This window comes from Cavia porcellus, unplaced genomic scaffold (assembly GCF_034190915.1).
Source record: "Cavia porcellus strain 051 isolate PalLab524CR breed Dunkin Hartley unplaced genomic scaffold, mCavPor4.1 scaffold_11, whole genome shotgun sequence".
Classification (NCBI taxonomy): domain Eukaryota; kingdom Metazoa; phylum Chordata; class Mammalia; order Rodentia; family Caviidae; genus Cavia; species Cavia porcellus.
Genome location: NW_026947494.1, coordinates 29561297 through 29575472, shown reverse-complemented (window position 1 = coordinate 29575472; position 14176 = coordinate 29561297). Strand labels below are relative to the sequence as shown.

The 14176-nt window shown below is 34.3% G+C and overlaps 1 protein-coding gene across 4 annotated transcripts in view; it reads right to left on the bottom strand.

The window, feature by feature from the left end:
- Spef2 (sperm flagellar 2) overlaps positions 1–14176 on the bottom strand; it is a 164677-nt gene that overhangs the window by 98062 nt on the left and 52439 nt on the right. For all 4 annotated transcript variants that reach the window (XR_010050435.1, XM_063258063.1, XM_013152903.3 and 1 more), the window contains exons 10-12: positions 3395–3614; positions 2592–2722; positions 760–835 (exon numbers count right to left, since the gene is read on the bottom strand). Coding sequence is in view for 3 of the 4 variants with exons in the window: in XM_063258063.1 (XP_063114133.1) it covers positions 760–835; positions 2592–2722; positions 3395–3614 (427 nt within the window). In the remaining variant the exon portion in view is untranslated. The remainder of the gene's footprint in view (positions 1–759; positions 836–2591; positions 2723–3394; positions 3615–14176) is intronic.

Below are 14176 nucleotides of genomic sequence, written 5' to 3'. Positions count from 1 at the left end.
TAAAAATAAAGAAAGAAAACAAAAAGCAAAAAACTATGTTGCAGAATGATTTCATGTGTATAATAAAGTTTTTCCTTTGGTGACAGCAATAATGTCTACATGGTAGGTTCCGGGCTTTATAACAGAACATGAGGAAACTAATGTGGCAAAGCCTTTCTTAGCTCAAATAGCAAAGATGTTTAATAATTAAAATTATTTCTATTAAAATAATTTGCATTAAAATGATTCTACAAAGGTTAAACGAAAGTTCAGATCCCACGGGAGAGGAGGACTTTTGGTTAGGTTTGGGAAGCTTAGTTGTACTGGTCTTATTCAAGGTTGAGAACAGCCTTATGGAAAGGAATCACTGTCATTGCCAAATGAAGCAGCCAGAGCTTGCAGTCTCCCTTGGTGCAGTGTGGAGAGCCCAGGAATGTTCACACACAGACATACAAGGATGAGGACAAACAACAAAACACCAGGAAAAAGTTCAAAACCAAGGAGGGTAAGGATGATGTCTCCTGCTTATTTTCATAACAACAGCAGAACTGAGCAACTATCTGACAGAGGAGAATGAGAAGATTTTTGTTATAATTTTCATCTTTGTCCTCAGTTGTAGGCCAGGTGTGTCTTGTATTCTCTGTCAAATGACCATATAGACAGCTATATATGGCCTCCTTGTTTTTTTTTCCTGAAAGTATAACTGTGATCACGTACAATGCTCATCTGCCTGTCTCTCTAATGTAAATGATGGATGATTCTTTTCAGTATCTTACTTACTAGGTGCAGTTTCACCTTGCGTCTCTGGTAATGGTTCACCTGAAACTGGAGCAGCTGAAGATACACTGTGTGAGTCCTTTAGGGAGAAAACACACACATATGCACACAAACACACAGACACACACACACACAAACACACATTGTAACATTGTTATATTTTCATTACATTTCTGTTTTACTTGTATACATAAAAATTCAAGAGTGAATATACTATTTTAATTATCTTGATGATATTAAAGATATTCAAGGGGATTGACATTTCAGTTTTCAGGAACAAAATTTGATGGTTACTGCACTTAGAGAAACACACAATAACCTAGAAAATAATGTCTTCCAATAGCTTTCAATTTTTTTTGCAAACTATATCAACTTATATTTTAATAAATGCAACCTGAGAAATATAAGTTTAGGGAAAATAATCTTTAAAAAATCCTAAAGTATTCAGTCATAGACATAGAGGTATTTTAAAAATATATATATTATCTATTACCCTATTGATTAGTATTAGAAAAGTACCAGAACATGGAAGAAGAGATAGTCTCTCCACCGTGAAGAAAACTTCTAATTATTTTATTTTTTGGTGCTAAATGGTATTTGCAGTTCATATGCATGATCTAGAGTAGATTTTCTGTTAATTGATTCAATTGCAAAAACAGTATAAGGTAAGCAAAACTTTATCGAATTTATAATCTGGAGCCCAAAAACAGAGGAGATACCTAAAAGGTTTTTTGACCCTGAGCAAATCAATTCATAATTAGGCCCTTTACTCTCTCTGTAAAATAGACTAGACTGTCAATTATTATTAAAGCGGGGCCACAGTCTTTTATGTTGCTCCCTAAGGCCCACTCCCCCAAAATCTCATGAAATAGTGAGATGCAATGTGAATAGAAATGTGATAAAGGTGAATTGTGGGACGACAATATAGATAAACCACAAAGAGATCTACCCTCCCTTCCCCCACTGAATTCTATTTGCATATATTATGAGTTGGTTGTGGGAAAAATTCATCTAGTCTGGCTTTTTACATGGTTCCTAGAAGACTTTTTACATGGTTCCTACTGAAGCAGCCTAGCACTTGAATCTGGAGACGAAGCCGGGTGACCTCTCTATACCTGCGCCTTCCCCACTGGCTCTACCACCTGCCTTGACAATGGGCAGGGCCATCACTGGTCTCCAACTATATGCTAGAGACTGTACTGTCAAGCATCAGGCACTGTTCTGTGGGCTCTCACTCAGAGAGCCACTTATTTGTGTAGATATACGACACTGGGGATCGAACACAGGTCCTTCTCATTGAACTCTAAATTCTCAGTCCATTTTATTTTATTTCTGAGACAGAGTCTCAGTTGCTAAGATGCCCAGGTAGGGCTCTAACTTGTGATCTTGCCTCAGACTCCCAGAATTCTGGGATAATAAGTATGTGCCACTGGCCAGTTGTGTTAGTGACTTTTTGAGTTCCCCTCTAACACTTATCTGCTACTCCTCCAACCCTACAATTCAGTCACTACACCCGCCTCCACTCACCAGCCAGTGGCTGCTTCTGACAGATGACTACCAGGCACAAAGTCAGCCCGTCACTATGCAGTATCCATACAGAAAAAGCACTGTGTGGGGTGGACAGGATTTTATTTCTTATTATGTAAATATCCACATAATATCCTTTATTTTTTCCCTTGGTCCACAAAATCTAAACTATTTACTCTTCATATCTTTACAGAAAAGAACTCTAATCTAGAAGACCTCTTGAATTACACTCAGCTTTGTATCTCTCATATAAAAAGTGCAAAAAAGAAATTGAAAATTATACTTGCCTGGGTTTCTTCATTGCCTACCTGAAGAGCTGATGGAGCCTCTCTACCTTCTTTCTGAATGGGTGGGTGCTCACTGACTTTTTCATTGTCATGAAATGCTTGGATAGCTTCTTGGACAAGAGTATCAATGCAAAGTATCTGAATAGGAAACTCTAAAGTAAAAAAATGATGATTTTATAAATAGTTTCTCATCTGAGAAGTTGACATCTGTCACATTATTGTGTTCTGGCTTTGCCCTATAGCACTGCGTTCAGAGCCCCTAAACTGTTTTTTGTATTAGGCTGCTTTTTAAAAGGTGTGGTAAAATTCATATAGCATAAAGTTAAGAACTTGAATGGCAGCTCAGTGGCATTTAATCATCCACGACGCTGTGTAACCGTCACAACTGCCTTGTTCCAGAAACTTTTCATCCTCTCCTCAAGGAAATATGTACTCATTAAGCTGTCACTCCCTACTCCCCCAATCATTCCCCTGGAAACTAGTAATTTGATTTCTATCTCTTTGTATTTGCTTTCTCTCTCTTTGTTCTGGATATTTCATATAAATAGAATCAGACCTTAAGTGACCAAGTGTATCTGGCATCTGTCGCTTAGCATAGTATTGTCAAGATTATTAGTGCTGACCTAACTCATTTTTAGGAGCAAATAATTATGGACTGCACAATAAGATACATGATTGTACTATTATAAAGTTTTGATTACAGAGATTTATCCATCAGCAGAGACTTTGTAAGCTTTCTATAGACGTAAATATTGCAGCTACAGTCAGTGCAAATATAATCCAATAAGGAAAAAGTAAAAGAAGAAAAAGGAAAGAATTTTTACCACTTTGTAGAGACTTTAGAGTGATAGTTTTCCCGCTAAGTGTTTTCCCCAGTAAGCATCCTTTAACAGCAAATGAAGGCAGTTCAGGTTCTGTTGCCTCTACTTGAGGAGGAAGAGATTTTTCAATGAGTCTGTGCAGTGCATGGCCCAATATGGGATTGTTGGAGGGTGGTAAGTTATCCACCATTTCTCTTGGTAAAGCCCACTCTCCCACCATGTTCTGCAAAAATGACAATTGAAAAAAGAAACAATTGATAAAAACAGAAGTATTCATATAAGTGAAATTTAAGCATGAAAGAAAAACTTTAAATATTAAAAGTAAATTCAAATAATAGCAATTAAAATCTCATTTATACTTTATATCAAAGTAATAATATCAATTCTGCTTTCATATTAGAGAATAGAAAAATAAACTTCCTACATAAAAATAGAAAAAATAATTTTAGTTCATAGAAATAGGTAGTTTGAGTTAAGGACTTATTTTAATCTAAGTAGAATACTGAAAGAATTAAAATTGATACCACCAACAGTAAATGGAAAACACAGTATGTAATAGTTTATATGCTGTTATGCAAATACTAAACTTATTTCAAAATATTTTAAAGTATGAAAAGATAATTTTCATCCATGATAGACTGTTCTAAGTTTACGAGGTTTGACTCCAGTGTTCCTCAGATTTCTTGCTGATGTGATCAAGCAAGTAGAGGGAGAATCAAAACAAAAGAAAACAAAACAAAACAGAGTTATACATATCAATTTCTCTGACTTCAGGTAATAAAACTACAAACTGATTTTTATAAGTTGAAAAATGTATTTAAAATTTAAAAACATTTTTGAAGTAGTTCTTAAGAAATTAAAATTATAAAGTCCAAAAAGAACATTATAACAACAGATTTATTTAAAAAATGGAGTGAGATCAATTATAGTTTGGAATCCACATAGCTCTTTAGCCTAAAATGTTTTGATCTGGACAAAAATCAAAAAGTGAATAATAAAAATGGAAAGCAAAAACTAAGCATTATTAGAGATAAATGTAATTTAAAATAATTAAAAGAAACTAAGGGATGAAAATAAAAAAATTGAAATTAGAGAGTCGAGCAACCTATGTGTATATCTTACTGATAAATGTCTAGAACTTTACCATATAAATCATGACAAAGAATGTGCTACTAGTTTAGCATCAAAGTGAGGAGTCAGAAGTATCAAAGTTATATCATAACATGAAAGAAAACAGCAAGAGATTTTTAAGGAGACCTACAAATTGTTATGAAAACATTATATATGATTGATTAAAATTATTTTAAAAGAAACATATAAAAAGATAAATGACATAAAAGAAATGGAAAAATTGCTAGAAAACTATGTGCAGGAGACTTGAAGATAGCGATGGCTTACATAAATGTTTCATTCCTTAATTGAACAAGTTCAGATTTTTTCTAAGTTTTCTAGAATATATAAGGAAAGTAGAAAGCTCTCAGTGCATTTAATGAAACTATTGCTATTCTTACACAAAAATATACCCAAAATTGACAAAAAAGCAGCCAAAAAAGCCTCATAAGCCAAACTCAGTTGGAAATATTTTGTGAAAATCATACATCTACTTTTAAAATCAACCTTATATTAATACACAACAAATCAATAAAGGTATTAATTGGCACTGACCATACATTCACTATGTAATATATATGGTTATTCTCATAAAGTATTGCAAATGAGTACCATACAACTCTTACATAAACATTATTACTATCTTCTTGATTTTGTAAAATAAAAAGTTGAGTATTATAAAAGCCACCATAAACAGTCACAACAGGAACTAAAATATAGTACAGGTGGTCAGAATCTGAGGCCTGAAATCTGTATTCCATATTGACTTTGTTTCACCCTGACTGAAGTAATTTCATGAATACAAGGAAGGTTAAATATGAGAAAAACTATTACTATATCATATTAATATGTAAGTTTTTGAAAATGTATGATAATTTTTACAAGAAACATCTAATAATCAAATTTATTTCTAATCAGAAAATGCAAATTCAGCTTTCAAATTATCTTAGTAAGCTATGAATTGAAAATAGTTCCCTAGCATTCTTTAGGCTAATAGCAATAAAGAAACTACATATTTTTCCACTAAGGGCAAGAAAAACAACAACAACAAAGACATTCATCATTAGCGCTGATAGTCACACTGTTCTGGAAGTCCAGCCAGTGTGGGAAGATGAGAGTAAGGACTCAGCAGCTGCGACCTACAAGGGGAAGTGGTGACTAGAGAGAATTCCTGGAAATGAGCGGCAGCTGAAAGCTGAACTGCTAGCGTTCTTCGGTGGTGAAAGTGCTCTTCTGTTGGTCTTTGCTGCACATTTTTGATCATTTTCCTTGGAAGTTCAGTTCTGAGCTTGGTTCACTTACTGATTCTTCAAACTGCCTAACACATTTTAAATGTTTCCTACTTAGCAAAAGTCAGTTGTTGGTGCAAAGCAAATAAAAACTGGTGAAATCAGAGTTATCAAAATGCACAAAACCTCTACACAGAAAGCTTCAGAACTAGAGGCTGATTCTTAAAATATGTGAGTAAGAACCAAAGTAAAAGTTTGCAAATTATAAACTTCTTAAGCCCCTTTGAATTAATCTAATTTAATGCTAATGACAACAAAAGTCAGTTTTACTCTGCAGAGTGATATAACAAATGTCAAAGTAGAAAAAGAAAATGGATAAAAATATACACTAAATAAAAGAGAATAATAAGTGACTGTTGTTTTGCCAGGAAATAAAGCACTTATTAAAAATACAGGGATGAAAAAAGAATACTCACTACACAAAAATATAAATTCTAGAAACATTTAATTACACGTAAGAATTTAATGTGCAGTAAGCTTTGCATTTCACACTAGCAGACAAAGATTATTTCACAACTGCATGTGGAGAACTTGTCATATAGTAGGAGCAAAATTAAGTTAAATATTCTTTTCATGAAAATAAGTTCCAGAAGAATAAAAGATGCAAAAAAATAATAATGGTATCAAAATTTGAGTAGATAATTACGTGTTGCAGGATGATTTGAAAGCCTAACATCAAAGCTGGAAACCACAAATAAAAAACAAAAACTGCCGAATTTGTTTGTATAAAAAAAAATCTTCCACACATCTTCAGTTGCACAAACAACATGCATGACACACCATAAAAACACACACATTAAAATAAAGGACAAGGCAAAGTATCTGCATATAGGTATATATGTTTATCAACAGGTTAGAATCTTAGTATATAAAAAGCTATAATAAGAGAAAAAAACAAAAAGGCAAAAAATATGAACAGGAAATTAACAAAGCAGAATAAAATGTCCAATAAGCTTATGAAGAAATATTCCAATGTAGAATAGTAAATGGTATCCGGATGAAACACTGATGCAGCATATTTTGCTGAACAAAAAAGACTGAATTAGAGTTCTTATCTACTATTCTTGGGAAAGTGAGTTAGTATTATATTTTATTTTTATTTTCTAAAGCATCCAAAATTGTTAATATAGGAATGCTATATAATAAAAAATGAAGAATTATGAGATAAAAATTAAGATTTATAAATTTAGATACAAACAAGTGATTAAAGTATTAGATAAAATGCCATTTTTGAAGTCTCATAAAAACCTTTAAAAATTATATCCTGTACATATAGAATATATTTGGTAACAAGAATATATGACAATTTCATTACATTCAGTCTACAACTTGTGATTTATTACTTAATCTACAACCTATCAGAAAGAGAACAGAGAAATATATATGTATATATATGTAAAATTTGTAATGTATTTTATGATTATTTTAACCTGTTTATCAAACTCTTCCTCTTCAAAAAAAATTCAACATAATGGTTCAAGTGGCCGAGAAATGTCAACTTATACATGATATTGGAATATTGAAAATTATTAATTCCAATACATATTAACTGGTTGAAATTTTGTAAGTTTACTCCAAATTTTTTCAAAATGATCAGTTACTAGCAGTTCCCCTAATATATATCAGCTGTCCCCAATCATCTTCATTTACTCTTCGCAGTCCAAAAATTAATACTGAGGGTAGAAAAACATGAGCAACTGGGGAAAACATTGAGCTGCCTCTTCAATGTATGTTTTGATGACAACCAAAGAGAGAACAAAAACAAAAGATAAAGTACTTTATTTTTGTCCTTGTTGTCTGTGCTAGGGATGAAGCCCAGGAACTTTGCTCTCCAGTTACATCCCCAGCCCTTTCATTTTTATTTTTAACCTTTAACATGGGGTCTCAGTTGCCAAATTGTTCAAGCTGGCTCAGCCTTGTGATCCTGCTGCCTCAGTCTTGCAGGTACTTTGACTGCAGCGTGCACCAGTACGACCAGCAGGCTTAGCATTTCTTTACATATCACCGGCCAACTTCCTTCAGCCTAGATTGCCTGCTTTGCTTTAAGGCAGTTGTTTTTTCTTTTAAAGAAGAAAAGTAGGTCTCTTTGTTTTGGCTATGTGTGTATGATTTATCTCTTTTCCTAATCGTGTTCTAGATGAGATTTCCTTTAAAAGAAAATAGTCCATCTTTGAATTGACCAAATTGAATCACAAACTTGAATGCCGTCTGTTCATGTCAGGACTGTGAAAAGTAAGTGGTATGAGATTTATGAGTATTACCTCACTAAGTAATGACCAAGTCACATCTTTCTCTTACACAAAGATTTTCATGTTACATCATTAGCCCTTCACTAATTCAATAAAGTCACTTAAATTGACAGATTCATTATACACAGAGCGATTTTTCTAAATATCTTGACATAAATATAACTTGTGTTAATCATTGATCACTTCATACTATTTTGGCCATTTTTAAATAATACTTCTACAGTTATTGTTTGTATCAAAAGACACATGACTACATCTTGCTTATTCTTTTGTCAGTATTCTTTTCATATACAGGTTCTGACAAAAATACTTGCTCAGAATATAAATTATTAAATTAGATAAATGCTAACGATGCCTTATCTAGTTCAATGCCAACATTTCTGATACGGCAATGTCAGAAATAAAATAATATTCTTTGAAGCAAACAACAACCAAAGTATTCATAGTAAATTTTCTAATTGGTAGAACTTATTATTCTATAAATATATTTGTATTTGATTTTAACTTTTATAAAACTACCTTTTATTTTTAAAAGATTTTTATCTTAATTTAATGACATTTTTGTAGTAGCTCTATGCATAATTATCTGTTATTGAAAATATTTCAATACTGAATGAGTTGCATAATTCCTATAGTATTATATTTTCCTTTGTTTGTACTTCAAATTAGACAAATGATAATTATCTTATGTAATGCAGCCAATCCAAAACTAAACAAATAAGGAAACTTAAACCAGGCTCTAATCCCAAGGCCTAGCTGAAGTGGAAGTTGCCAATGTCAATGATTTTCAGTTATGCAGTCATAGAACCCTTTCTAAGGAGAGAAATGTTAGTTATAATTCAGATGACAAGGGTTCCTACAAAATTTTGCTACTTGCTTGCTCTGCACTTTTGTCAGTGCCTGGTCTTCAAAGCATTATAGTGATAATACATCTCAGAACTGTTGTAGAGATTAAATGAAACAATGCTTGGGTAAGTAGCCTATGTGACCACTGAGCAATGAGCACTTAAGTTCTTAGGCAATGCTGGAGGCATGTGATGGTGCCACACAGGAGGGTGAGAGCATACACATTTCTGCCCAGTGAGAGAAATTACATTCAACAGCACTGGTCAGAAAGCCACGCTTCCTCACAAAGGAATCAAAATAAAGCGCTCCCTGATGACCTAATTAACTACAGCTTGTGACTGTCTCCTAGTACAATGGAACAGAACATTGTGACAAGAACAGAACGTTGAGGTTTAGAAAACAGCTGGAGCCTGCCCCGAGGAGATGAGCAGATATAGGATTTGGTGGAACACCTGGAGAAGAATCATGTTACATACACAGATGACAGATGATGTTTCTAAGCAAAGACTGAGGATAAAGGCTAAGGTAAACATTGTGAAGGAACAGCAATCAATGAAAAGGATATGAGACAAGCTGAGAAAAGTGGAAAATTCAGAGTAGTTTAACTACATGAGCTAAGGAGACTTTCCTAGCTCATTGTGAAGGCGAACCAGAAATTTCTACACATACTCACTTTATATGTTTAGTATTTAAATAGATATAATCAGAAGTATATAATCTTTTACTCTTTTTTAATAAGCAGACATCTGACCATTAGTTTTAGGACATATAAAGCATATAAAAGATAATAGGAATTACGGCAATAGATTGTTTTCAAAGGGGAAGGGAATCAAGACGTGGGGGAGGAGGATGGGAATAGGGATGAGAAACAAAAATAGGATTATGTCATCTAGATGTACCAACCACACAAAGAATGCAAATGGTTTTACTAAAAATGCACAAAAATGGAAGGGGATCAAAGAATGGATGGAGGGGGCAAGGGAAGGGAGAGGGAATGTGAAGGGAGTTTAGATGTGTTATTTACACGTGCCTGCTTACCTAAAGGAATGTACGTATTATATAATACACCGGTGCTAATAAACTAAAAAATAAACATTTATAGAAGATTTAAAAAATTGCTTTAAATATGAGGACAGAATCTTGCTAAAAGTAAATAAAAGTTGTGTTAATCTCTCCCAAAAAATGACTGACAAAAAAGGCTAACACCAATAGTGGACAATACAAAGTATTTATCAACAAAACTTTCTGCGTGTGGCTGTACTTCATGCCACTACATTTATTTTAAACTTTCAAGGATGTATAGGGAAATGCTGCTAAGATGCCTTTATTTTATTAATATTTTTGCAGTGTCTGCAGTAGGCCTTTTTTCCCCCCTCTGGCGATGGAGCCTAGGTCCTTCACGCTGAAATACACATCCAGGCTTACATTTTTAATTTTTATTCTGAGACAGGGTCTCACTAAGACACTCACTAAGTTACCCAGGTGGGGTGTAAACTTGTGATCCTCCTCCCTCAATATCCCAAACTGTTGGGATTATAGTTATGCACCGCAAGGCCTGGCTAGTAAGCATTTTTGAGAAAGTGTAACTGCAAGACTAAAGATCAGTCTGTCCCTGTGAGTTCTTGTCTATTCAAGAAACATCATCTTGTCTATTCTATAAAAGTACAACAGTGAACAGCTTCTTCCCATAATCAAACGTTCACTAATACAGTTTTTATTGGCTTACACTGACCTTTCCAGAACCTGAATTCTAAATCCTATGAACCATACTATTCCTCCCATCTTCATACATCACATGAATCTACAACTATTCAGCCAGAATCAAATGCACTCACAATGACATTCAAATGTAGCTTTTGTAGGTGGTAATACTAGTGTGAATATACACGTGACACATTGTTTGTCTTTATGGATCACTAGAACTATGGATTGATACCTCTAGATCATCCCAGTTTGCTAGTTTTGAGAATCCACAATGAAGTTATTGTAATGAAAGATAATATATGTACCTTTTCCTTATAAACAGTAAAAAGGGAGACCACACATACTCTTTTTGACATCTTCTAGTTCACTAGGTTTTTCCTAAAATGCAATCGTATTACTTATATTTGATGCAACCCACCAACAGACTATTGTGCTATAGAACCTAAAGAATTTTGGGCAGAGGCTTCTAATAAAATGGCTCAAGAAACTCCATAGCTAGTAGCTCCACACAATAAATCTACACTCCTTTTAAACTGTAGCCAGTGCAACACAACACAGCTCTCTCACAGGAAGACATTCAAACTGCTTTCATTTTGCAGCTGCTTCTTGGCACACCGCTCTCCAAAGCAAGGAAGAGTTAAGGTCTATGATACCTGAAATACCCCTAAGGTTTAAACTGGTAGTAACAGCAGCAGGGATCATTTTAGCCTTTACCAGACTTAAACATTGAGTGGGTATTTGCATTTATGTTCATCATGATGAACTTTAACTATTCAAGACTTGCAGGCTATTTTTCTTGTCAAATATGTCCATTTTTGGTAGTTTTAATCCTCACAAACATACCTTCAGCTGTCTAACTCCTCTTTGAACACAACTATTACTAAATTTTGTCTTTGAAGACTGGTTTTAAACATTTTATCAGGGCAGCTCATAAAGCTAAACGTTGGAAGTAGACTTTATGGCCCATCAACATTTGAGTGGATAAAGGAAATACGATATTGGTATGCAAGGGGTATTACTGTGCCATAAAGAATGATAGACGTAAGTCATTTGTAAGAAAAGGAATATACTTTGAAACCATAATGTTAAGTAAAATAAATTAGATGCACAAATTTAAATATCACATGGTTTTTCTTACTTGAAAAATCCAAACTATAAATAAATTACATAGCAAAATGAAAGACAATAGAAAAATATGGAGATAAGATTTTTTTGCAAAAGAAAAGTTACCAAGAGATGCAGGGAGGGATATTATATTTTATATCATGCTATCAGAAAAAGTTTTTGTACAATCGTAAAATATTTTGATAAATCTTCTAAATAACATAAGTTACAACTATTAAAGTTTTACTCATAAAAGACAATAGACCGATCAATGGTTAAATTATATCCATGGGAAAAATATTAATGAGTGGGAAATTATATAATTTGTTAAGTAACACTTAAATAACTTGAATGGAAAATGTTGACTTAATCAGATATTACCTAATTGACAATTTATAACATTCAATCCATTGGGCAACCTATAAATTTCTCTTGATTTTTTAGTCATAACTGACACTGATAAAGTTCCTGATGAAGGAGATGACTCTTAGTAAGGAAATTCAAAGCACACTTATCAAGTTTAGTTTGTTTTACATCTAGAAATTAAATGAAATCACAGAGAAATACAAAGATAATACAATGGCAAACAGAAACACAGACCGAGCACCTAGGATTTGGAGGAAGATCTTTTTTTTTTTACATCGAAGGGCACTGATTGGGATCAATTCCAAAACATCACACCTGATCTCTGGCAGTCTAGGATTTATAAGGAATAAGCAAGCAGGAAGTAGAGAGGCAGAATGGCTTGTCAATCAGGCACTGGCTCTTAAAATATGCATCATAGTGACCGGCTACGCATCACAATGACCAGCTGTTTCTAAGAGACAAAAGTAACAGGGACCATAACTGGAACTATTACTGGGCAACTAAGAAACTGGAGTATATTGGCTGGGGCGGGGGGGAGGTACGGTGCGGGACGCGGGGGTGGGGTTGGGGGTGGGGTGGGGTGTATCTTCTGTTATAATAGCAGAGAAGTTAGCGAGCGACAATATTCCAGTCTCTACACTCAGGACATTTGGTGCTCAGGAAAAACTTGCTCCAGAATGAAGTAGTAAAGTTAATCTTCGCAGTTTTTAGTGTTTCTTTACTTTGTTGTCTCTGCCCAGTTTTTGTCTTCTCCGACAATTCCAAAACCCTGAGACAATCTGAAGATACTGCCTGAATTTATAATTCAGATTTAGAAATTCAGGACAATTACATAGAATTCTCAGGAGTAGAAAAGGTGGTTTTACAACTTGCCTGATCATGAGTACCACTTACCATAGGATTCGGCCAGCTCTGATAGGGTTTCTAAACACTGTATGGGATGTGTTTGATTGCTAGGTTTCAGTGGGAAAAATTTAACTGTAAGTAGGGCTTTTAACAATACACAGAGGAGTGGGTTACTATCTGAAGTACAAACAAACGCCAGGAGCTGCTGTGGAAGGGCTTTATATTTGGCCCAGTTTCAAGATTTCAGAACACCTTCCATAATGGAATGACCCTACCAAATGAGGTAGCCTTGCTAAATCATTTGAATTCCAGCCAGGGCAGGATTTGGTTAGCTACCTGGCCACATCTTTCTGCCAGACTTTCAGATTCCGGGGAAACAAGACCCTGCTTCTCACTAGCCTGTGAAGATTCTCCAGAAGGTGTCCAAGTACAAACCAAAAAGAGTACCCTCATTGACAGTCCAAAGTGATTGGCACCTCCATCTTACATTTCCAGTGAAAAATAAATCATGAAAAATAAATTCCTGTTGCGTAAGCCACTAATTTATAGTATTTCATTATGGCAGTCTGATTAATGTATTTCAGTGGAATATTGTGTACCTTTTAAATGAAAAATTCTAGTGATCTATCCAAAGACTGTTTGTGTTCATATACTATCACTGTGCCTGATTCGGTTATCTTTGATGTCATAAGTGATTCAGACTTCAAGTCGACATTCTCCCTTTTAGCGAACTGATTAATAAATTATAAACTTGGGTTAGTGACTGGGGTGTCAGGGAACAAGATAAAAACTATGTGGGAAAGAAAGTCTACTGTCAGAAATTGAGTTTGTAAAGTCAGTGGATCAATAACACAGACTGGAGTGATGAAGAACAAGATGATGTCTACAGTCTTTCAGTCAAACAAGTAGGAAGATAAACAACTACATAACCCTTTCATCTTATATCTCTGTTCAGTGGGAAAAGGCGTGATGACATTGTCAGTACATACACAAATTTGGGGGTGAGTAAGTATACATGTGCTGCGGTAGCAGGAGTACAGACGTGAAGCCATAACATACAAACATGGCTTTAAGTCCAAGAGTAGAAAATTATAATCCAGTAACTACCACAAACTCAGCTGATCATGAAATTAAACACTAAAAGTAAAAACAGCTGAAGTTAAATATGTCCAACTAACTGCAACAACACGGATGATGTGCTAGAAACAAAACATCCTTCTTTCAAATGAGGAACTGTAATTATGTACAACTTGACTGTGAGCGTGCAGTGG